General features: G+C 48.0%; 1 protein-coding gene across 4 annotated transcripts in view; it reads left to right on the forward strand.

Annotated features, from left to right (window-relative positions):
- Window positions 1–25661, forward strand: part of LOC127929232 (rho GTPase-activating protein 8-like) — a 34451-nt gene extending 8790 nt beyond the window's left edge. Inside the window, exons 3-8 of one of the 4 annotated variants that reach the window (XM_052517182.1) lie at window positions 10760–10906; window positions 16857–16944; window positions 24478–24609; window positions 24742–24828; window positions 24961–25026; window positions 25159–25518. In XM_052517182.1, the coding sequence (XP_052373142.1) occupies window positions 10760–10906; window positions 16857–16944; window positions 24478–24609; window positions 24742–24828; window positions 24961–25026; window positions 25159–25417 (779 nt within the window). In that variant the 3' untranslated portion in view covers window positions 25418–25518. The other 3 variants (XM_052517181.1, XM_052517183.1, XM_052517185.1) reach the window with 3 other exon arrangements.
- The last annotated feature ends 316 nt before the right edge of the window (window positions 25662–25977 follow it).

Below are 25977 nucleotides of genomic sequence, written 5' to 3' on the forward strand. Positions count from 1 at the left end.
TCAGTGATGTTCTCTCTAAAGGGTACTGGGTCAGTGGTGTTCTCTCTAAAGTGGTGGGTACTGGGTCAGTGATGTTCTCTCTAAAGGGTACTGGGTCAGTGGTGTTCTCTCTAAAGGGTACTGGGTCAGTGGTGTTCTCTCTAAAGGGTACTGGGTCAGTGGTGTTCTCTCTAAAGTGATGTTCTCTCTAAAGCGTACTGGGTCAGTGGTGTTCTCTCTAAAGCGTACTGGGTCAGTGGTGTTCTCTCTAAAGGGTACTGGGTCAGTGGTGTTCTCTCTAAAGGGTACTGGGTCAGTGGTGTTCTCTCTAAAGGTACTGGGTCAGTGGTGTTCTCTCTAAAGCGTACTGGGTCAGTGGTGTTCTCTCTAAAGGGTACTGGGTCAGTGGTGTTCTCTCTAAAGGGTACTGGGTCAGTGGTGTTCTCTCTAAAGCGTACTGGGTCAGTGGTGTTCTCTCTACAGCGTACTGGGTCAGTGGTGTTCTCTCTAAAGGGTACTGGGTCAGTCGTGTTCTCTAAAGGGTACTGGGTCAGTGGTGTTCTCTCTACAGCGTACTGGGTCAGTGGTGTTCTCTCTAAAGCATTCTGGGTCAGTGATGTTCTCTCTAAAGCGTTCTGGGTCAGTGGTGTTCTCTCTAAAGCATTCTGGGTCAGTGGTGTTCTCTCTAAAGCATTCTGGGTCAGTGATGTTCTCTCTAAAGCATTCTGGATGTCAGTGATGTTCTCTCTAAAGCATTCTGGGTCAGTGGTGTTCTCTCTAAAGGGTACTGGGTCAGTGGTGTTTCTCTACAGCGTACTGGGTCAGTGGTGTTCTCTCTAAAGCGTACTGGGTCAGTGATGTTCTCTCTAAAGGGTACTGGTTCAGTGGTGTTCTCTCTAAAGCGTACTGGGTCAGTGGTGTTCTCTCTAAAGGGTACTGGGTCAGTGGTGTTCTCTCTAAAGCGTACTGGGTCAGTGGTGTTCTCTCTAAAGCGTACTGGGTCAGTGGTGTTCTCTCTAAAGCGTACTGGGTCAGTGGTGTTCTCTAAAGGGTACTGGGTCAGTGGTGTTCTCTCTAAAGCGTACTGGGTCAGTGGTGTTCTCTCTAAAGGGTACTGGGTCAGTGGTGTTCTCTCTAAAGGGTACTGGGTCAGTGGTGTTCTCTCTAAAGCGTACTGGGTCAGTGGTGTTCTCTCTACAGCGTACTGGGTCAGTGGTGTTCTCTCTACAGGGTACTGGGTCAGTCGTGTTCTCTCTAAAGGGTACTGGGTCAGTCGTGTTCTCTCTACAGCGTACTGGGTCAGTGGTGTTCTCTCTAAAGCATTCTGGGTCAGTGATGTTCTCTCTCTAAAGCGTTCTGGGTCAGTGGTGTTCTCTCTAAAGCATTCTGGGTCAGTGGTGTTCTCTCTAAAGCATTCTGGGTCAGTGATGTTCTCTCTAAAGCATTCTGGGTCAGTGATGTTCTCTCTAAAGCATTCTGGGTCAGTGGTGTTCTCTCTAAAGGGTACTGGGTCAGTGGTGTTCTCTCTACAGCGTACTGGGTCAGTGGTGTTCTCTCTAAAGCGTACTGGGTCAGTGATGTTCTCTCTAAAGGGTACTGGGTCAGTCGTGTTCTCTCTAAAGGGTACTGGGTCAGTGGTGTTCTCTCTAAAGGGTACTGGGTCAGTGGTGTTCTCTCTAAAGGGTACTGGGTCAGTGGTGTTCTCTCTAAAGCGTACTGGGTCAGTGGTGTTCTCTAAAGGGTACTGGGTCAGTGGTGTTCTCTCTAAAGGGTACTGGGTCAGTGGTGTTCTCTCTAAAGGGTACTGGGTCAGTGGTGTTCTCTCTAAAGGGTACTGGGTCAGTGGTGTTCTCTCTACAGCGTACTGGGTCAGTGGTGTTCTCTCTAAAGCATTCTGGGTCAGTGATGTTCTCTCTAAAGCGTGCTGGGTCAGTGGTGTTCTCTCTAAAGCGTACTGGGTCAGTGGTGTTCTCTCTAAAGCGTACTGGGTCAGTGGTGTTCTCTCTAAAGGGTACTGGGTCAGTGGTGTTCTCTAAAGGGTACTGGGTCAGTGGTGTTCTCTCTAAAGCATTCTGGGTCAGTGATGTTCTCTCTAAAGCATTCTGGGTCAGTGATGTTCTCTCTAAAGCATTCTGGGTCAGTGGTGTTCTCTCTAAAGGGTACTGGGTCAGTGGTGTTCTCTCTACAGCGTACTGGGTCAGTGGTGTTCTCTCTAAAGCGTACTGGGTCAGTGATGTTCTCTCTAAAGGGTACTGGGTCAGTGGTGTTCTCTCTAAAGGGTACTGGGTCAGTGGTGTTCTCTCTAAAGGGTACTGGGTCAGTGGTGTTCTCTCTAAAGGGTACTGGGTCAGTGGTGTTCTCTCTAAAGCGTACTGGGTCAGTGGTGTTCTCTCTAAAGGGTACTGGGTCAGTGGTGTTCTCTCTAAAGGGTACTGGGTCAGTGGTGTTCTCTCTAAAGCGTACTGGGTCAGTGATGTTCTCTCTAAAGGGTACTGGGTCAGTGGTGTTCTCTCTAAAGCATTCTGGGTCAGTGATGTTCTCTCTAAAGCATTCTGGGTCAGTGATGTTCTCTCTAAAGCATTCTGGGTCAGTGGTGTTCTCTCTAAAGGGTACTGGGTCAGTGGTGTTCTCTCTACAGCGTACTGGGTCAGTGGTGTTCTCTCTAAAGCGTACTGGGTCAGTGATGTTCTCTCTAAAGGGTACTGGGTCAGTGGTGTTCTCTCTAAAGGGTACTGGGTCAGTGGTGTTCTCTCTAAAGGGTACTGGGTCAGTGGTGTTCTCTCTAAAGGGTACTGGGTCAGTGGTGTTCTCTCTAAAGCGTACTGGGTCAGTGGTGTTCTCTCTAAAGGGTACTGGGTCAGTGGTGTTCTCTCTAAAGGGTACTGGGTCAGTGGTGTTCTCTCTAAAGGGTACTGGGTCAGTGGTGTTCTCTCTAAAGGGTACTGGGTCAGTGGTGTTCTCTCTAAAGCGTACTGGGTCAGTGGTGTTCTCTCTACAGCGTACTGGGTCAGTGGTGTTCTCTCTAAAGCATTCTGGGTCAGTGATGTTTCTCTAAAGCGTTCTGGGTCAGTGGTGTTCTCTCTAAAGCGTACTGGGTCAGTGGTGTTCTCTCTAAAGGGTACTGGGTCAGTCGTGTTCTCTCTACAGCGTACTGGGTCTGTCATGTTCTCTCTACAGCGTACTGGTTCAGTGGTGTTCTCTCTAAAGGGTACAGGAAATTATCAATGCCCTAGATCTGACAGTAGAGGGACAAATCTCTCACCATGGCACTGCCCACAAAAACTCAGGCTGTCATTGACCATGTAGCTAAGATCTGCCTGACCCCTCCCCTCTTACTGACTGGTCTCAGAACAGAGGATATGATTCAGTCTGGGGACCCAAACACAAACAGGCTTAGTTTCCTCCCAACCACATGTTAGATTACACGTTGCCTGTTCTAAAAATAGCTTTGTATGCAATCTAAGAAGAAGAAGGAGGAGGAGGAGAGGGATGTGGAGGAGGAGGATGTGGAGGAGGAGGACGTGGAGGAGGAGGACGACGTGGAGGAGGAGGGCGTGGAGGAGGAGGACGGGTCATCTTGCTGATAAGAGGCCCAGCTCATAATTATATCTGGAGGGGCTTGGGGAGGGAGAGGAGGCCATATCTGGGCAGGGCCCACATTCCTCTGCTCTGAGTCAGTCTTAGTGTCAGCTCCTCTCTCCCTTCTCCCTCCTCTCTCCCTTCATCCTCCTCTCTCTCCATTCTACCTCCTCTCTCCCTTCTACCTCCTCCTCCTCTCTCCCTTCTACCTCCTCCCTCCTCTCCCCCTTCTACCTCCTCTCTCCCTTCTACCTCCTCCTCCTCTCCCCTTCTACCTCCTCTCTCCCTTCTACCTCCTCCTCCTCTCCCCCTTCTACCTCCTCTCTGCCTTGTACCTCCTCTCTCCCTTCTACCTCCTCCTCCTCTCCCCCTTCTACCTCCTCTCTGCCTTGTACCTCCTCTCCCCCTTCTACCTCCTCTCTGCCTTGTACCTCCTCTCTGCCTTCTACCTCCTCTCTCCCTTCTACCTCCTCTCTGCCTTCATCCTCCTCTCTGCCTTCATCCTCCTCTCTGCCTTCTACCTCCTCTCTCCCTTCTACCTCCTCTCTCCCTTCTACCTCCTCTCTCCCTTCTACCTCCTCTCTCCCTTCTACCTCCTCTCTCCCTTCTACCTCCTCTCTCCCTTCTACCTCCTCTCTCCCTTCTACCTCCTCTCTCCCTTCTACCTCCTCTCTCCCTTCTACCTCCTCTCTCCCTTCTACCTCCTCTCTCCCTTCTACCTCCTCCTCCTCTCTCCCTTCATCCTCCTCTCTCCCTTCATCCTCCTCTCTCCCTTCTACCTCCTCTCTCCCTTCTACCTCCTCTCTCCCTTCTACCTCCTCTCTCCCTTCTACCTCCTCTCTGCCTTCTACCTCCTCTCTGCCTTCTACCTCCTCTCTGCCTTCATCCTCCTCTCTGCCTTCTACCTCCTCTTTCCCTTCTACCTCCTCTCTGCCTTCTACCTCCTCTCTCCCTTCTACCTCCTCTCTGCCTTCTACCTCCTCTCTGCCTTCATCCTCCTCTCTCCCTTCTACCTCCTCTCTGCCTTCTACCTCCTCTCTGCCTTCATCCTCCTCTCTGCCTTCTACCTCCTCTCTCCCTTCTACCTCCTCTCTGCCTTCTACCTCCTCTCTGCCTTCATCCTCCTCTCTGCCTTCTACCTCCTCTCTACCTTCATCCTCCTCTCTGCCTTCTACCTCCTCTCTACCTTCATCCTCCTCTCTGCCTTCTACCTCCTCTCTGCCTTCATCCTCCTCTCTCCCTCCTACCTCCTCTCTCCCTTCTACCTCCTCTCTCCCTCCATCCTCCTCTCTGCCTTCTACCTCCTCTCTACCTTCATCCTCCTCTCTGCCTTCTACCTCCTCTCTCCCTTCTACCTCCTCTCTCCCTTCATCCTCCTCTCTCCCTTCATCCTCCTCTCTGCCTTCTACCTCCTCTCTGCCTTCTACCTCCTCTCTCCCTTCTACCTCCTCCTCCTCTCTCCCTTCTACCTCCTCTCTCCCTTCTACCTCCTCTCTGTCTTCTACCTCCTCCTCCTCTCTCCCTTCTACCTCCTCTCTCCCTTCTACCTCCTCTCTCCCTTCTACCTCCTCTCTCCCTTCTACCTCCTCTCTACCTTCTACCTCCTCTCTACCTTCTACCTCCTCTCTACCTTCTACCTCCTCTCTACCTTCTACCTCCTCTCCACCTTCTACCTCCTCTCCGCCTTCATCCTCCTCTCTGCCAGGCCAAGGACTGGGAGGTCATCCGCTCAACATTCCGTCACACCACTTCAAGGAAAACCACGCAGCTGGAAAGTACCTAGAATATCAACAGGTCTTTGTTTTTGTGACCACAGCTGACTGTGTTCTCCTTCCAATGTCTTTTCCTGGAAGGAGGATCGTAAAAATATCCTTACCCATTCCACAGTTAGTCCATTAGTTTGACTGAGCAGTACTGTCCCCATTCCACAGTTTGTCCATTAGTTTGACTGAGCAGTACTGTCCCCATTCCACAGTTAGTCCATTAGTTTGACTGAGCAGTAGTGTCCCCATTCCACAGTTAGTCCATTAGTTTGACTGAGCAGTAGTGTCCCCATTCCACAGTTAGTCCATTAGTTTGACTGAGCAGTAGTGTCCCCATTCCACAGTTAGTCCATTAGTCTGACTGAGCAGTAGTGTCCCCATTCCACAGTTAGTCCATTTGACTGAGCGGTAGTGTCCCCATTCCACAGTTAGTCCATTAGTTTGACTGAGCAGTAGTGTCCCCATTCCACAGTTAGTCCATTTGACTGAGCAGTAGTGTCCCCATTCCACAGTTAGTCCATTAGTTTGACTGAGCAGTAGTGTCCCCATTCCACAGTTAGTCCATTAGTCTGACTGAGCAGTAGTGTCCCCATTCCACAGTTAGTCCATTTGACGGAGCAGTAGTGTCTCCATTCCACAGTTAGTCCATTAGTTTGACTGAGCAGTAGTGTCCCCATTCCACAGTTAGTCCATTAGTCTGACTGAGCAGTAGTGTCCCCATTCCACAGTTAGTCCATTTGACTGAGCGGTAGTGTCCCCATTCCACAGTTAGTCCATTAGTTTGACTGAGCAGTAGTGTCCCCATTCCACAGTTAGTCCATTAGTCTGACTGAGCAGTAGTGTCCCCATTCCACAGTTAGTCCATTTGACTGAGCAGTAGTGTCCCCATTCCACAGTTAGTCCATTAGTTTGACTGAGCAGTAGTGTCCCCATTCCACAGTTAGTCCATTAGTCTGACTGAGCAGTAGTGTCCCCATTCCACAGTTAGTCCATTAGTTTGACTGAGCAGTAGTGTCCCCATTCCACAGTTAGTCCATTAGTTTGACTGAGCAGTACTGTCCCCATTCCACAGTTAGTCCATTAGTCTGACTGAGCAGTAGTGTCCCCATTCCACAGTTAGTCCATTAGTTTGACTGAGCAGTACTGTCCCCATTCCACAGTTAGTCCATTAGTTTGACTGAGCAGTAGTGTCCCCATTCCACAGTTAGTCCATTAGTTTGACTGAGCAGTAGTGTCCCCATTCCACAGTTAGTCCATTAGTCTGACTGAGCAGTAGTGTCCCCATTCCACAGTTAGTCCATTTGACTGAGCGGTAGTGTCCCCATTCCACAGTTAGTCCATTAGTTTGACTGAGCAGTAGTGTCCCCATTCCACAGTTAGTCCATTAGTTTGACTGAGCAGTAGTGTCCCCATTCCACAGTTAGTCCATTAGTTTGACTGAGCAGTAGTGTCTCCATTCCACAGTTAGTCCATTAGTCTGACTGAGCAGTAGTGTCCCCATTCCACAGTTAGTCCATTTGACTGAGCAGTAGTGTCCCCATTCCACAGTTAGTCCATTAGTTTGACTGAGCGGTAGTGTCCCCATTCCACAGTTAGTCCATTAGTCTGACTGAGCAGTAGTGTCCCCATTCCACAGTTAGTCCATTTGACTGAGCAGTAGTGTCCCCATTCCACAGTTAGTCCATTAGTTTGACTGAGCAGTAGTGTCCCCATTCCACAGTTAGTCCATTAGTCTGACTGAGCAGTAGTGTCCCCATTCCACAGTTAGTCCATTAGTCTGACTGAGCAGTAGTGTCCCCATTCCACAGTTAGTCCATTAGTTTGACTGAGCAGTAGTGTCCCCATTCCACAGTTAGTCCATTAGTTTGACTGAGCAGTACTGTCCCCATTCCACAGTTAGTCCATTAGTTTGACTGAGCAGTAGTGTCCCCATTCCACAGTTAGTCCATTAGTTTGACTGAGCAGTAGTGTCCCCATTCCACAGTTAGTCCATTAGTTTGACTGAGCAGTAGTGTCCCCATTCCACAGTTAGTCCATTAGTTTGACTGAGCAGTACTGTCCCCATTCCACAGTTAGTCCATTAGTTTGACTGAGCAGTAGTGTCCCCATTCCACAGTTAGTCCATTTGACTGAGCAGTAGTGTCCCCATTCCAAAGTTAGTCCATTAGTCTGACTGAGCAGTAGTGTCCCCATTCCACAGTTAGTCCATTAGTCTGACTGAGCAGTAGTGTCCCCATTCCACAGTTAGTCCAGAGCAGGGTAAATACTGATCTAGATTAGGACACAGTATTTCTGGTTTCATTCCCTCTGGACAGGGCAGAGCAGGTTAAATACTGATCTAGATTAGGACACAGTATTTCTGGTTTCATTCCTCTGGACAGGGCAGAGCAGGGTAAATACTGATCTAGATCAGGACACAGTATTTCTGGTTTCATTCCTCTGGACAGGGCAGAGCAGGGTAAATACTGATCCAGATTAGGACACAGTATTTCTGGTTTCCTTCCCTCTGGACAGGGCAGAGCAGGGTAAATACTGATCTAGATCAGGACACAGTATTTCTGGTTTCCTTCCCTCTGGACAGGGCAGAGCAGGGTAAATACTGATCTAGATCAGGACACAGTATTTCTGGTTTCATTCCTCTGGACAGGGCAGAGCAGGTTAAATACTGATCTAGATCAGGACACAGTATTTCTGGTTTCATTCCCTCTGGACAGGGCAGAGCAGGTTAAATACTGATCTAGATCAGGACACAGTTTCCAGTCCCTGTTTTTGGATTATCAGTTTTTGGGGCGGAAAACAGCAACGGACAGGAAGACCCGACACGAACCAGGAAATGGATGTGAATTTATAGAGGAGGAGATGTTCAGTTATTCTCAATTATCAACATGTTTAGAAGTGAATGGGCCCATAACCTAGTCAGTAGTAGTAGTAGTCTGTTACAGGACTAGTTATGGGCCCATAACCTAGTCAGTAGTAGTAGTAGTCTGTTACAGGACTAGTTATGTGTCATAACCTAGTCAGTAGTAGTAGTAGTATTAGTCTGTTACAGGACTAGTTATGGGCCCATAACCTAGTCAGTAGTAGTAGTAGTATTAGTCTGTTACAGGACTAGTTATGGGCCCATAACCTAGTCAGTAGTAGTAGTAGTCTGTTACAGGACTAGTTATGGGCCCATAACTTAGTCAGTAGTAGTAGTCTGTTACAGGACTAGTTATGGGCCCATAACTTAGTCAGTAGTAGTAGTCTGTTACAGGACTAGTTATGGGCTCATAACCTAGTCAGTAGTAGTAGTAGTAGTAGTAGTCTGTTACAGGACTAGTTATGGGCCCATAACCTAGTCAGTAGTAGTAGTCTGTTACAGGACTAGTTATGTGTCATAACCTAGTCAGTAGTAGTAGTAGTCTGTAACAGGACTAGTTATGTGTCATAACCTAGTCAGTAGTAGTAGTCTGTTACAGGACTAGTTATGTGTCATAACCTAGTCAGTAGTAGTAGTAGTCTGTTACAGGACTGGTTATGTGTCATAACCTAGTCAGTAGTAGTCTGTTACGGGACTAGTTATGTGTCATAACCTAGTCAGTAGTAGTAGTATGCTACAGGACTAGTTATGGGCCCATAACCTAGTCAGTAGTAGTAGTCTGTTACAGGACTAGTTATGTGTCATTGTAGTGATGTCATAACCTAGTCAGTAGTAGTAGTATGTTACAGGACTAGTTATGGGCCCATAACCTAGTCAGTAGTAGTAGTCTGTTACAGGACTAGTTATGTGTCATTGTAGTGATGTCATAACCTAGTCAGTAGTAGTAGTCTGTTACAGGACTAGTTATGTGTCATAACCAAGTCAGTAGTAGTAGTAGTCTGTTACAGGACTAGTTATGTGTGATTGAAGTGATGTCATGAAAGAGTATTTTCAAAGATCAGCATGTCATCAACCTCCTCAGTGTGCTACAGAGCAACACTGTTTAATAACGATTAGTGCTATCTGGGATCCTTGGGATGTCCATACCCTAAATCCGAACCCCTAAATCCGAACCCCTAATTCCGAACCTCTAATTCCGAACCTCTAATTCCGAACCTCTAAATCCGAACCCCTAAATCCGAACCCCTAAATCCGAACCTCTAAATCCGAACCTCTAAATCCTAACCACTAAACCCTAACCGCTAACCCCTAACGCCTAAATCGTAACCCCTAAACCCTAACTCCTAAATCCTAACCCCTAAGTTCCTAAGTTCAATGCATTTAGTTGACTCCCTACTAAGTTCAATGCATTTAGTTGACTCCCTACTAAGTTCAATGCATTTAGTTGACTCCCTACTAAGTTCAATGCATTTAGTTGACTCCCTACTAAGTTCAATGCATTTAGTTGACTCCCTACTAAGTTCAATGCATTTAGTTGACTCCCTACTAAGTTCAATGCATTTAGTTGACTAACTACTAAGTTCAATGCATTTAGTTGACACTGCTAAATTCAATCTAATAGTTGATTCCCTACTGAGTTCAATACAGTGTGGGCCTAACACTGGGGGCGAGTGGGCCTAACACTGGGGGCGAGTGGGCCTAACACTGGGGGCGCAGTGGGCCTGACACTGGGGGCGAGTGGGCCTGACACTGGGGGTGAGTGGGCCTGACACTGGGGGCCTGACACTGGGGGCGACAGTGGGCCTGACACTGGGGGCCTGACACTGGGGGCCTGACACTGGGGGCGAGTGGGCCTGACACTGGGGGCGAGTGGGCCTGACACTGGGGGCGAGTGGGCCTAACACTGGGGGCGAGTGGGCCTAACACTGGGGGCGAGTGGGCCTGACACTGGGGGCGAGTGGGCCGGGCGAGTGGGCCTGACACTGGGGGCGAGTGGGCCTGACACTGGGGGCCTGACACTGGGGGCGAGTGGGCCTGACACCGGGGGCCTGACACTGGGGGCCTGACACTGGGGGCCTGACACTGGGGGCCTGACACTGGGGGCCTGACACTGGGGCCTGACACTGGGGGCGAGTGGGCCTGACACTGGGGGCGAGTGGGCCTGACACTGGGGGCGAGTGGGCCTGGCGAGTGGGCCTAACACCGGGGGCGAGTGGGCCTGACACCGGGGCGAGTGGGCCTGACACCGGGGCGAGTGGGCCTGACACCGGGGGCGAGTGGGCCTGACACTGGGGGCGAGTGGGCCTGACACTGGGGGCGAGTGGGCCTGACACTGGGGGCGAGTGGGCCTGACACTGGGGGCGAGTGGGCCTGACACTGGGGGCGAGTGGGCTTGACACTGGGGGCGAGTGGGCTTGACACTGGGGGCGAGTGGGCCTGACACTGGGGGCGAGTGGGCCTGACACTACGGGGGCGAGTAGGCCTGACACCGGGGGCTATGAGTGGGCCTGACACTGGAACTGCAACATTGACAGTTTTGGTGTAACATGGCGACCCTCTATTTGTCTACAGGCCTCAGAGCTGCAGAAGGAGGAAGATGAGGAGCAGGGTCGTCATGGGTACCGTCCGGATACAGGCCCTCCAGCCCCACGTAGAGTCAGCTTCAGCCAGGACACCTCTCACCCCTACTACGATGTGGCTCGACACGGGATCCTACAGGTCACAGGTAACAAGGACACCTCTCACCCCTACTACGATGTGGCTCGACACAGGATCCTACAGGTCACAGGTAACCAGGACACCTCTCACCCCTACTACGATGTGGCTCGACACAGGATCCTACAGGTCACAGGTAACCAGGACACCTCTCACCCCTACTACGATGTGGCTCGGCACAGGATCCTACAGGTCACAGGTAACCAGGACACCTCTCACCCCTACTACGATGTGGCTCAGGGACACGGGATCCTACAGGTCACAGGTAACCAGGACACCTCTCACCCCTACTACGATGTGGCTCGACACAGGATCCTACAGGTCACAGGTAACCAGGACACCTCTCACCCCTACTACGATGTGGCTCGACACAGGATCCTACAGGTCACAGGTAACCAGGACACCTCTCACCCCTACTACGATGTGGCTCGACACAGGATCCTACAGGTCACAGGTAACCAGGACACCTCTCACCCCTACTGCGATGTGGCTCGACACGGGATCCTACTGGTCACAGGTAACCAGGACACCTCTCACCCCTACTATGATGTGGCCACAGGGATCCTACAGGCCACAGGGATCCTACAGGCCACAGGGATCCTACAGGTCACAGGGATCCTACAGGGATCTGACAGGCCACAGGGATCCGACAGGCCACAGGGATCCTACAGGTCACAGGGATCCTACAGGCCACAGGGATCCAACAGTCCACAGGGGATCCAACAGGTCACAGGGATCCTACAGGTCACAGGGATCCTACAGGTCACAGGGATCCTACAGGCCACAGGTATCCTACAGGCCACAGGGATCCTACAGGCCACAGGGATCCTACAGGCCACAGGGATCCTAGAGGCCACAGGGATCCTACAGGCCACAGGGATCCTACAGGTCACAGGGATCCTACAGGCCACAGGGATCCTACAGGCCACAGGTATCCTACAGGCCACAGGTATCCTACAGGCCACAGGGATCCGACAGGCCACAGGGGATCCGACAGGCCACAGGGATCCGACAGGTCACAGGGATCCTACAGGTCACAGGGATCCGACAGGGATCCTACAGGTCACAGGGATCCTACAGGGATCCTACAGGTCACAGGGGATCCTACAGGGATCCTACGGGTCACAGGGATCCTACAGGGATCATAGGGGCCACAGGGGATCCTACAGGTCACAGGGATCCTACAGGGATCCTCCGACAGGGATCCTACAGGGATCCTACAGGTCACAGGGATCCTACAGGTCACACCTCCTAACCCTAACCCTTGACACACCTGTATTTGAGGAGTTTCTCCCATTTTTCTCTGCAGATCCTCTCAAGCTCTGTCAGGTTGGTTGCATCGCTGCACAGCTATTTTCAGGTCTCTCCAGAGGGTTCAAGTCCGGGCTCCGGCTGGGCCACTCAAGGACATTCAGAGACTTGTCCCAAAGACACTCCTGTGTTGTCTTGGCTGTGTGCTTAGGGTCGTTGTCCTATTGGAAGGTGAACCTTCGCCCCAGTCTGAGCGTCCTGAGCGCTCTGGAGCAGGTTTTCATCAAGGATCTCTCAGTACTTTGCTCCGTTCATCTTCCCTCGATCCTGACTAGTCTCCCAGTCCCTGCCGCTGAAAAACATCCCCACAACATGATGCTGCCACCACCATTCTTCACTGTAGGGATGGTGCCAGGTTTCCTCCAGACGTGACACTTGGCATTCAGGTCAAAGAGTTCAATCTTGTTTTCATCAGACCATAGAATCTTGTTTCTTTAGGTGCCTTTTGCAACTCCAAGCGGGCTGTCATGGGCATATTACTGAGGAGTGGCTTCTGTCTGGCCACTCTACCATAAAGGCCTGATTGGTGGAGTGCTGCAGAAATGGTTGTCCTTCTGGAAGGTTCTCCCATCTCCACAAAGGAACTATGGAGCTCTGTCAGAGTGACCACCGTCACCTCCCTGACCAAGGCCCTTCTCCCCAGATTGCTCAGTTTGGCCGGGCAGCCAGCACTAGGAAGAGTCTTGGTGGTTCCAGACTTCTTCCATTTAATAATGATGGAGGCCACTGTGTTCTTGAGAACCTTCAATGCTGCTGATATTTTTTGGTACCCCAGATCTGTGCCTCGACACAAACCTGTCTCGGAGCTCTACGGACAATTCCTTCGACCTCATGGCTTGGTTTTGCTCTGACATGCACTGTCAACTGTGGGACCTTATATAGACAGGTATGTGCCTTTCCAAATCATGTCTAATTAATAGAATTTACCACAAGTGGACTCCAAGTTGTAGAAACATCTCAAGGATGATCAATGGAAACAGGATGCACCTGAGCTCAATTTCGAGACTCATAGCAAAGAGTCTGAATCCTTTTGTAAATAAGGTATGTTTTTTTTTTTATATAGATTTAAAAAAATATCTATTTTTGCTTTGGCATTTTGTGGTAATGTGTGTGGATCGATGAGGATAATATGTATTTCATAGATTTTAGAAAAGTCTGTAACAAAAAGGGTCTGAATACTTCCTGAATGCCCTGTATCCTGTTGGGCCAACCTGTCCTAAAGGTGAAAGGGTCTGAATACTTCCTGAATGCCCTGTATCCTGTTGGGCCAACCTGTCCTAAAGGTGAAAGGGTCTGAATACTTCCTGAATGCCCTGTATCCTGTTGGGCCAACTTGTCCTAAAGGTGAAAGGGTCTGAATACTTCCTGAATGCCCTGTATCCTGTTGGGTCAACCTGTCCTAAAGGTGAAAGGGTCTGAATACTTCCTCAATGCCCTGTATCCTGTTGGGTCAACTTGTCCTAAAGGTGAAAGGGTCTGAATACTTCCTGAATGCCCTGTATCCTGTTGGGCCAACCTGTCCTAAAGGTGAAAGTGTCTGAATACTTCCTGAATGCCCTGTATCCTGTTGGGTCAACCTGTCCTAAAGGTGAAAGGGTCTGAATACTTCCTGAATGCCCTGTATCCTGTTGGGTCAACCTGTCCTAAAGGTGAAAGGGTCTGAATACTTCCTGAATGCCCTGTATCCTGTTGGGTCAACCTGTCCTAAAGGTGAAAGGGTCTGAATACTTCCTGAATGCCCTGTATCCTGTTGGGTCAACCTGTCCTAAAGGTGAAAGGGTCTGAATACTTCCTGAATGCCCTGTATCCTGTTGGGCCAACCTGTCCTAAAGGTGAAAGGGTCTGAATACTTCCTGAATGCCCTGTATCCTGTTGGGTCAACCTGTCCTAAAGGTGAAAGGGTCTGAATACTTCCTGAATGCCCTGTATCCTGTTGGGCAACCTGTCCTAAAGGTGAAAGGGTCTGAATACTTCCTGAATGCCCTGTATCCTGTTAGGCCAACTTGTCCTAAAGGTGAAAGAGAAATATTCCAGAATCGTCTGGGGACAGTGTGGGATGCGATAGATCCCAAATGAATACAACCACAAGCATCAAAACACCTGTTTAAAAGCAATGAAGCTGATGCATCAGATCTGTATCCTGTTTGGCTTGAAAATCGTCACTAAATGGCAGCAATGCACCTGGCAGGAGGCTATGAGCACCAATGTTCCTAAATGGCAGCAATGCACCTGGCAGGAGGCTATGAGCACCAGTGTACCTGGCAGGAGGCTATGAGCACCAGTGTACCTGGCAGGAGGCTATGAGCACCAGTGTACCTGGCAGGAGGCTATGAGCACCAATGCACCTGGCAGGAGGCTATGAGCACCAATGCACCTGGCAGGAGGCTATGAGCACCAATGCACCTGGCAGGAGGCTATGAGCACCAATGCACCTGGCAGGAGGCTATGAGCACCAATGCACCTGGCAGGAGGCTAAATGAGCACCAGTGTACCTGGCAGGAGGCTATGAGCACCAGTGTACCTGGCAGGAGGCTATGAGCACCAGTGTACCTGGCAGGAGGCTATGAGCACCAGTGTACCTGGCAGGAGGCTATGAGCACCAGTGTACCTGGCAGGAGGCTATGAGCACCAGTGTACCTGGCAGGAGGCTATGAGCACCAGTGTACCTGGCAGGAGGCTATGAGCACCAGTGTACCTGGCAGGAGGCTATGAGCACCAGTGTACCTGGCAGGAGGCTATGAGCACCAGTGTACCTGGCAGGAGGCTATGAGCACCATTGTACCTGGCAGGAGGCTATGAGCACCAGTGTACCTGGCAGGAGGCTATGAGCACCAGTGTTCCTGGCAGGAGGCTATGTGCACCAGTGCACCTGGCAGGAGGCTATGAGCACCAGTGCACCTGGCAGGAGGCTATGAGCACCAATGTACCTGGCAGGAGGCTATGAGCACCAATGTACCTGGCAGGAGGCTATGAGCACCAATGTACCTGGCAGGAGGCTATGAGCACCAATGTACCTGGCAGGAGGCTATGAGCACCATTCACCTGGCAGGAGGCTATGAGCACCAATGTACCTGGCAGGAGGCTATGAGCACCAGTGTACCTGGCAGGAGGCTATGAGCACCAGTGTACCAGGCAGGAGGCTATGAGCACCAGTGTACCTGGCAGGAGGCTATGAGCACCAGTGTACCTGGCAGGAGGCTATGAGCACCAGTGTACCTGGCAGGAGGCTATGAGAACCATTGTTCCTAAATGGCAGCAATACACCTGGCAGGAGGCTATGAGCACCAGTGTACCTGGCAGGAGGCTATGAGCACCAGTGTTCCTAAATGCATTAATTAGCGGGGAAAACACCATTCTCAAAGTGATTCTCTGTGTAATGCTGTCTTATAAAGGGGCATTGTTTTTATGGTGAAAAATGATCTTCCCCAAAAACTGTAAACTGACACGGTGTCTATGTGTTCCAGTTAGGCTCTACACCGGTTCTAATAAGGATTAATGTGCTGATGTGCTCTCTCCTCCTCCTGTTCTCTCTGTTTTCTCTCTGTTCTCTCTCCTCCTGTTCTCTCTCTCCTCCTGTTCTCTCTCTCCTCCTGTTCTCTCTCTCCTCCTGTTCTCTCTCTCCTCCTGTTCTCTCTCTCTCCTCCTGTTCTCTCTCTGCTCCTGTTCTCTCTCTGCTCCTGTTTTCTCTCTCCTCCTGTTCTCTCTCTCTCCTGTTCTCTCTCTCCTCCTGTTCTCTCTGTTTTCTCTCTGTTTTCTCTCTGTTCTCTCCTCCGGTTCTCTCTCCTCCTGTTCTCTCTCTCCTCCTGCTCTCTCTCTCTCCTGTTCTCTCTCCTCCTGTTCTCTCTCTCCTCCTGTTCTCTCTCTCCTCCTGCTCTCTCTCTCTCCTCCTGTTCTCTCTCTCCTCCTGCTCTCTCTCTCTCCTCCTGTTCTCTCTCTCCTCCTGTCCTCTCTCTCCTCCTGCTCTCTCTCTCTCCTTCTGTTCTCTCTCTCCTCCTGTTCTCTCTCTCCTCCTGTTCTCTCTCTCTCCTGTTCTCTCTCTCTCCTGTTCTCTCTCTCCTCCTGCTCTCTCTCTCTCCTCCTGCTCTCTCTCTCCTCCTGTTCTCTCTCTCCTCCTGTTCTCTCTCTCTGCTCCTGTTCTCTCTCTCTGCTCCTGTTCGCTCTCTCTGCTCCTGTTCTCTCTCTCTGCTCCTGTTCTCTCTCTCTGCTCCTGTTCTCTCTCTCTGCTCCTGTTCTCTCTCTCTGCTCCTGTTCTCTCTCTCTGCTCCTGTTCTCTCTCTGCTCCTGTTCTCTCTCTCTCTGCTCCTGTTCTCTCTCTGCTCCTGTTCTCTCTCTCTCTCCTGTTCTCTCTCTGCTCCTGTTCTCTCTCTCTGCTCCTGTTATCTCTCTCTGCTCCTGTTCTCTCTCTCTGCTCCTGTTCTCTCTCTCTGCTCCTGTTCTCTCTCTCTGCTCCTGTTCTCTCTCTCTGCTCCTGTTCTCTCTCTCTGCTCCTGTTCTCTCTCTCTGCTCCTGTTCTCTCTCTCTGCTCCTGTTCTCTCTCTCTGCTCCTGTTCTCTCTCTCTGCTCCTGTTCTCTCTCTCTGCTCCTGTTATCTCTCTCTGCTCCTGTTCTCTCTCTCTGCTCCTGTTCTCTCTGTTCTCTGTTCTCTCCAGGTGATGATAACTATGGCAGGAAGCTAGTGATCTTCAGTAGCTGCCTGATGCCCCCCTCCCATCAGCTCAACCACCACCACCTACTGCAGTGAGTCAGGACAACCATCATACGATATGTGTTGTTTATGTACACTTGACCCGTAGTAGCTCTATGTAGTCTATATCTACCTCTATGGTCTGTTCTGCTCTATGTAGTCCATATCTACATCTGTGGAATGTCCTCTGTGGTCTGTTCTGCTCTATGTAGTCCATATCTACCTCTATGGTCTGTTCTGCTCTATGTAGTCCATATCTACCTCTATGGTCTGTTCTGCTCTATGTAGTCCATATCTACCTCTGTGGTCTGTTCTGCTCTATGTAGTCTATATCTACCTCTATGGTCTGTTCTGCTCTATGTAGTCCATATCTACCTCTATGGTCTGTTCTGCTCTATGTAGTCCATATCTACCTCTATGGTCTGTTCTGCTCTATGTAGTCCATATCTACATCTGTGGAATGTCCTCTATGGTCTGTTCTGCTCTATGTAGTCCATATCTACCTCTATGGTCTGTTCTGCTCTATGTAGTCTATATCTACCTCTATGGTCTGTTCTGCTCTATGTAGTCCATATCTACCTCTATGGTCTGTTCTGCTCTATGTAGTCCATATCTACCTCTGTGGAATGTCCTCTATGGTCTGTTCTGCTCTATGTAGTCCATATCTACCTCTATGGTCTGTTCTGCTCTATGTAGTCTATATCTACCTCTATGGTCTGTTCTGCTCTATGTAGTCCATATCTACCTCTATGGTCTGTTCTGCTCTATGTAGTCCATATCTACCTCTGTAGAACGTCCTCTATGGTCTGTTCTGCTCTATGTAGTCCATATCTACCTCTGTAGAACGTCCTCTATGGTCTGTTCTGCTCTATGTAGTCTATATCTACCTCTATGGTCTGTTCTGCTCTATGTAGTCCATATCTACCTCTGTGGAACGTCCTCTATGGTGTGTTCTGCTCTATGTAGTCTATATATACCTCTATGGTCTGTTCTGCTCTATGTAGTCTATATCTACCTCTATGGTCTGTTCTGCTCTATGTAGTCCATATCTACCTCTATGGTCTGTTCTGCTCTATGTAGTCCATATCTACCTCAGTGGTCTGTTCTGCTCTATTTAGTCCATATCTACCTCTATGGTCTGTCCTGCTCTATGTAGTCCATATCTACCTCTGGTCTGTTCTGCTCTATGTAGTCCATATCTACCTCTATGGTCTGTTCTGCTCTATGTAGTCCATATCTACCTCTATGGTCTGTTCTGCTCTATGTAGTCCATATCTACCTCTGTAGAACGTCCTCTATTGTCTGTTCTGCTCTATGTAGTCTATATCTACCTCTATGGTCTGTTCTGCTCTATGTAGTCCATATCTACCTCTATGGTCTGTTCTGCTCTATGTAGTCCATATCTACCTCTGTAGAACGTCCTCTATGGTCTGTTCTGCTCTATGTAGTCCATATCTACCTCTATGGTCTGTTCTGCTCTATGTAGTCCATATCTACCTCTGTGGAACGTCCTCTATGGTCTGTTCTGCTCTATGTAGTCCATATCTACCTCTGTGGAACGTCCTCTATGGTCTGTTCTGCTCTATGTAATCCATATCTACCTCTATGGAATGTCCTCTATGGTCTGTTCTGCTCTATGTAGTCCATATCTACCTCTATGGTCTGTTCTGCTCTATGTAGTCCATATCTACCTCTGTAGAACGTCCTCTATGGTCTGTTCTGCTCTATGTAGTCCATATCTACCTCTATGGTCTGTTCTGCTCTATGTAGTCCATATCTACCTCTATGGTCTGTTCTGCTCTATGTAGTCCATATCTACATCTGTGGAATGTCCTCTATGGTCTGTTCTGCTCTATGTAGTCCATATCTACCTCTATGGTCTGTTCTGCTCTATGTAGTCTATATCTACCTCTATGGTCTGTTCTGCTCTATGTAGTCCATATCTACCTCTATGGTCTGTTCTGCTCTATGTAGTCCATATCTACCTCTGTGGAATGTCCTCTATGGTCTGTTCTGCTCTATGTAGTCCATATCTACCTCTATGGTCTGTTCTGCTCTATGTAGTCTATATCTACCTCTATGGTCTGTTCTGCTCTATGTAGTCCATATCTACCTCTATGGTCTGTTCTGCTCTATGTAGTCCATATCTACCTCTGTAGAACGTCCTCTATGGTCTGTTCTGCTCTATGTAGTCCATATCTACCTCTGTAGAACGTCCTCTATGGTCTGTTCTGCTCTATGTAGTCTATATCTACCTCTATGGTCTGTTCTGCTCTATGTAGTCCATATCTACCTCTGTGGAACGTCCTCTATGGTCTGTTCTGCTCTATGTAGTCTATATATACCTCTATGGTCTGTTCTGCTCTATGTAGTCTATATCTACCTCTATGGTCTGTTCTGCTCTATGTAGTCCATATCTACCTCTATGGTCTGTTCTGCTCTATGTAGTCCATATCTACCTCAGTGGTCTGTTCTGCTCTATTTAGTCCATATCTACCTCTATGGTCTGTCCTGCTCTATGTAGTCCATATCTACCTCTGGTCTGTTCTGCTCTATGTAGTCCATATCTACCTCTATGGTCTGTTCTGCTCTATGTAGTCCATATCTACCTCTATGGTCTGTTCTGCTCTATGTAGTCCATATCTACCTCTGTAGAACGTCCTCTATTGTCTGTTCTGCTCTATGTAGTCTATATCTACCTCTATGGTCTGTTCTGCTCTATGTAGTCCATATCTACCTCTATGGTCTGTTCTGCTCTATGTAGTCCATATCTACCTCTGTAGAACGTCCTCTATGGTCTGTTCTGCTCTATGTAGTCCATATCTACCTCTATGGTCTGTTCTGCTCTATGTAGTCCATATCTACCTCTGTAGAACGTCCTCTATGGTCTGTTCTGCTCTATGTAGTCCATATCTACCTCTGTGGAACGTCCTCTATGGTCTGTTCTGCTCTATGTAGTCCATATCTACCTCTGTAGAACGTCCTCTATGGTCTGTTCTGCTCTATGTAGTCCATATCTACCTCTATGGTCTGTTCTGCTCTATGTAGTCCATATCTACCTCTGTCTCAGAACGCCCATATCTATGGTCTGTTCTGCTCTATGTAGTCCATAACTACCTCTATGGTCTGTTCTGCTCTATGTAGTCCATATCTACCTCTATGGTCTGTTCTGCTCTATGTAGTCCATATCTACATCTGTGGAATGTCCTCTATGGTCTGTTCTGCTCTATGTAGTCCATATCTACCTCTATGGTCTGTTCTGCTCTATGTAGTCTATATCTACCTCTATGGTCTGTTCTGCTCTATGTAGTCCATATCTACCTCTATGGTCTGTTCTGCTCTATGTAGTCCATATCTACCTCTGTGGAATGTCCTCTATGGTCTGTTCTGCTCTATGTAGTCCATATCTACCTCTATGGTCTGTTCTGCTCTATGTAGTCTATATCTACCTCTATGGTCTGTTCTGCTCTATGTAGTCCATATCTACCTCTATGGTCTGTTCTGCTCTATGTAGTCCATATCTACCTCTGTAGAACGTCCTCTATGGTCTGTTCTGCTCTATGTAGTCCATATCTACCTCTGTAGAACGTCCTCTATGGTCTGTTCTGCTCTATGTAGTCTATATCTACCTCTATGGTCTGTTCTGCTCTATGTAGTCCATATCTACCTCTGTGGAACGTCCTCTATGGTCTGTTCTGCTCTATGTAGTCTATATATACCTCTATGGTCTGTTCTGCTCTATGTAGTCTATATCTACCTCTATGGTCTGTTCTGCTCTATGTAGTCCATATCTACCTCTATGGTCTGTTCTGCTCTATGTAGTCCATATCTACCTCAGTGGTCTGTTCTGCTCTATTTAGTCCATATCTACCTCTATGGTCTGTCCTGCTCTATGTAGTCCATATCTACCTCTGGTCTGTTCTGCTCTATGTAGTCCATATCTACCTCTATGGTCTGTTCTGCTCTATGTAGTCCATATCTACCTCTATGGTCTGTTCTGCTCTATGTAGTCCATATCTACCTCTGTAGAACGTCCTCTATTGTCTGTTCTGCTCTATGTAGTCTATATCTACCTCTATGGTCTGTTCTGCTCTATGTAGTCCATATCTACCTCTATGGTCTGTTCTGCTCTATGTAGTCCATATCTACCTCTGTAGAACGTCCTCTATGGTCTGTTCTGCTCTATGTAATCCATATCTACCTCTATGGTCTGTTCTGCTCTATGTAGTCCATATCTACCTCTGTGGAACGTCCTCTATGGTCTGTTCTGCTCTATGTAGTCCATATCTACCTCTGTGGAACGTCCTCTATGGTCTGTTCTGCTCTATGTAATCCATATCTACCTCTATGGAATGTCCTCTATGGTCTGTTCTGCTCTATGTAGTCCATATCTACCTCTATGGTCTGTTCTGCTCTATGTAGTCCATATCTACCTCTATGGAATGTCCTCTATGGTCTGTTCTGCTCTATGTAGTCCATATCTACCTCTATGGTCTGTTCTGCTCTATGTAGTCCATATCTACCTCAGTGGTCTGTTCTGCTCTATTTAGTCCATATCTACCTCTATGGTCTGTTCTGCTCTATGTAGTCCATATCTACCTCTATGGTCTGTTCTGCTCTATGTAGTCTATATCTACCTCTATGGTCTGTTCTGCTCTATGTAGTCCATATCTACCTCTATGGTCTGTTCTGCTCTATGTAGTCCATATCTACCTCTATGGTCTGTTCTGCTCTATGTAGTCCATATCTACCTCTATGGTCTGTTCTGCTCTATGTAGTCCATATCTACCTCAGTGGTCTGTTCTGCTCTATTTAGTCCATATCTACCTCTATGGTCTGTTCTGCTCTATGTAGTCCATATCTACCTCAGTGGTCTGTTCTGCTCTATGTAGTCTATATCTACCTCTATGGTCTGTTCTGCTCTATTTAGTCCATATCTACCTCTATGGTCTGTTCTGCTCTATGTAGTCCATATCTACCTCTGGTCTGTTCTGCTCTATGTAGTCCATATCTACCTCTATGGTCTGTTCTGCTCTATGTAGTCCATATCTACCTCTGTGGAATGTCCTCTATGGTCTGTTCTGCTCTATGTAGTCCATATCTACCTCTAAGGTCTGTTCTGCTCTATGTAGTCTATATCTACCTCTATGGTCTGTTCTGCTCTATGTAGTCCATATCTACCTCTATGGTCTGTTCTGCTCTATGTAGTCCATATCTACCTCTGTAGAACGTCCTCTATGGTCTGTTCTGCTCTATGTAGTCCATATCTACCTCTGTAGAACATCCTCTATGGTCTGTTCTGCTCAATGTAGTCTATATCTACCTCTATGGTCTGTTCTGCTCTATGTAGTCCATATCTACCTCTGTGGAATGTCCTCTATGGTCTGTTCTGCTCTATGTAGTCTATATATACCTCTATGGTCTGTTCTGCTCTATGTAGTCTATATCTACCTCTATGGTCTGTTCTGCTCTATGTAGTCCATATCTACCTCTATGGTCTGTTCTGCTCTATGTAGTCCATATCTACCTCAGTGGTCTGTTCTGCTCTATTTAGTCCATATCTACCTCTATGGTCTGTCCTGCTCTATGTAGTCCATATCTACCTCTGGTCTGTTCTGCTCTATGTAGTCCATATCTACCTCTATGGTCTGTTCTGCTCTATGTAGTCCATATCTACCTCTATGGTCTGTTCTGCTCTATGTAGTCCATATCTACCTCTGTAGAACGTCCTCTATTGTCTGTTCTGCTCTATGTAGTCTATATCTACCTCTATGGTCTGTTCTGCTCTATGTAGTCCATATCTACCTCTATGGTCTGTTCTGCTCTATGTAGTCCATATCTACCTCTGTAGAACGTCCTCTATGGTCTGTTCTGCTCTATGTAGTCCATATCTACCTCTATGGTCTGTTCTGCTCTATGTAGTCCATATCTACCTCTGTAGAACGTCCTCTATGGTCTGTTCTGCTCTATGTAGTCCATATCTACCTCTGTGGAACGTCCTCTATGGTCTGTTCTGCTCTATGTAGTCCATATCTACCTCTGTAGAATGTCCTCTATGGTCTGTTCTGCTCTATGTAGTCCATATCTACCTCTATGGTCTGTTCTGCTCTATGTAGTCCATATCTACCTCTATGGAATGTCCTCTATGGTCTGTTCTGCTCTATGTAGTCCATATCTACCTCTATGGTCTGTTCTGCTCTATGTAGTCCATATCTACCTCTATGGTCTGTTCTGCTCTATGTAGTCCATATCTACATCTGTGGAATGTCCTCTATGGTCTGTTCTGCTCTATGTAGTCCATATCTACCTCTATGGTCTGTTCTGCTCTATGTAGTCTATATCTACCTCTATGGTCTGTTCTGCTCTATGTAGTCCATATCTACCTCTATGGTCTGTTCTGCTCTATGTAGTCCATATCTACCTCTATGGTCTGTTCTGCTCTATGTAGTCCATATCTACCTCTATGGTCTGTTCTGCTCTATGTAGTCCATATCTACCTCAGTGGTCTGTTCTGCTCTATTTAGTCCATATCTACCTCTATGGTCTGTTCTGCTCTATGTAGTCCATATCTACCTCTATGGTCTGTTCTGCTCTATGTAGTCCATATCTACCTCAGTGGTCTGTTCTGCTCTATTTAGTCCATATCTACCTCTATGGTCTGTTCTGCTCTATGTAGTCCATATCTACCTCTGGTCTGTTCTGCTCTATGTAGTCCATATCTACCTCTATGGTCTGTTCTGCTCTATGTAGTCCATATCTACCTCTGTAGAACGTCCTCTATGGTCTGTTCTGCTCTATGTAGTCCATATCTACCTCAGAGCAGAACAGACCATAGAGGACGTTCTACTGGCAGAGACAGTGAGACAGAACTGGCATAGACAGTGAGACAGAACTGGCAGAGACAGTGAGACAGAACTGGCAGAGACAGTGAGACAGAACTGGCAGAGACAGTGAGACAGAACTGGCAGAGACAGTGAGACAGAACTGGCAGAGACAGTGAGACAGAACTGGCAGAGACAGTGAGACAGAACTGGCAGAGACAGTGAGACAGAACTGGCAGAGACAGTGAGACAGAACTGGCAGAGACAGTGAGACAGAACTGGCAGAGACAGTGAGACAGAACTGGCAGAGACAGTGAGACAGAACTGGCAGAGACAGTGAGACAGAACTGGCAGAGACAGTGAGACAGAACTGGCAGAGACAGTGAGACAGAACTGGCAGAGACAGTGAGACAGAACTGAACCTGCTCATCAGACCAGTTGAGATCTGGTGACTGAGGGTCATGGGATGGGTTTTCCTCCTCATCAGACCATTCCGTGACCCCTCCTCCTGCCTTGTGGATGGGGGCATTGTCATCTTATGGTGCCATACCCATGAGGGTACCCAAAATAATGGCCTGCCCTGCAATTTTATACATGACCCTAAAGCATGATGGGATGTTAATTGCTTAATAAACTCCGGAACCACACCTGTGTGGAAGCACATGCTTTCAATATACTCTGTTATCCCCTCATTTAGTCAAGAGTTTTTCCATTATGTTTGGGCTGTTACCTGAGTGCTCTGTTCTCTCCTCTCCCTGGCTGTAGGTATCTGATGTATACCCTGGACCAGTATGTAGAGAGTGACTATACGGTAGTGTACTTCCACCATGGTCTCCGCAGCTGCAACAAGCCCTCGCTACACTGGCTACGAAACGCCTACAGAGAATTTGACAGGAAGTAAGTCACCCTGACCTCTTAACCTACGACTTTTCAAGCCCTCTCAATCAAAATATAACTCGACGAGCCAGTTTTCCAGAATGATGTTTACATTGTGTGTGTGTCCATGTGTGTCAATGTATTTCCTGATAGGTACAAGAAGAACCTGAAAGCCCTCTATGTCGTCCATCCTACTAACTTTATCAGAATCATCTGGAATATATTCCAACCACTCATCAGGTATGGTGCCCAGTCATCTTTCTACAGTAATAATCTAGAATACAGTATATTCCAACCACTCATCGGGTATGGTGCCCAGTCATCTTTCTACAGTAATAATCTAGAATACAGTATATTCCAACCACTCATCAGGTATGGTGCCCAGTCATCTTTCTACAGTAATAATCTAGAATACAGTATATTCCAACCACTCATCAGGTATGGTGCCCAGTCATCTTTCTACAGTAATAATCTAGAATACAGTATATTCCGACCACTCATCGGGTATGGTGCCCAGTCATCTTTCTACAGTAATAATCTAGAATACAGTATATTCCAACCACTCATCAGGTATGGTGCCCAGTCATCTTTCTACAGTAATAATCTAGAATACAGTATATTCCAACCACTCATCAGGTATGGTGCCCAGTCATCTTTCTACAGTAATAATCTAGAATACAGTATATTCCAACCACTCATCAGGTATGGTGCCCAGTCATCTTTCTACAGTAATAATCTAGAATACAGTATATTCCAACCACTCATCAGGTATGGTGCCCAGTCATCTTTCTACAGTAATAATCTAGAATACAGTATATTTCTACAGTAAAGATGCCATTCAGGCCTGTACTGTACATGTTTAAGTCTGGTCTCCACAACATTATTCATGACTATGAAAGACATTTGGCATATTGACTGACCTTTCTAACACTCTGTTCTTCCTGTTTAGTCACAAGTTTGGTAAGAAGCTGACCTATGTAAACTACCTGTCTGAGCTCAGAGATCACCTGAGCTGGGATCAGCTCATCATCCCACCTGATGTCCTCAGGTAGGTTACACCTCTACGCCACTACCTTACCTTGACCCCTGACCTTAACCCTAACTACCTGTCTGAGCTCAGAGATCACCTGAGCTGGGATCAGCTCATCATCCCACCTGATGTCCTCAGGTAGGTTACACCTCTACGCCACTACCTTACCTTGACCCCTGACCTTAACCCTAACTACCTGTCTGAGCTCAGAGATCACCTGAGCTGGGATCAGCTCATCATCCCACCTGATGTCCTCAGGTAGGTTACACCTCTACACCACTACCTTACCCTGACCCCTGACCTTAACCCTAACTACCTGTCTGAGCTCAGAGATCACCTGAGCTGGGATCAGCTCATCA

The sequence above is a fragment of the Oncorhynchus keta genome, unplaced genomic scaffold (genome assembly GCF_023373465.1).
Source record: "Oncorhynchus keta strain PuntledgeMale-10-30-2019 unplaced genomic scaffold, Oket_V2 Un_scaffold_594_pilon_pilon, whole genome shotgun sequence".
NCBI classification, from domain to species: domain Eukaryota; kingdom Metazoa; phylum Chordata; class Actinopteri; order Salmoniformes; family Salmonidae; genus Oncorhynchus; species Oncorhynchus keta.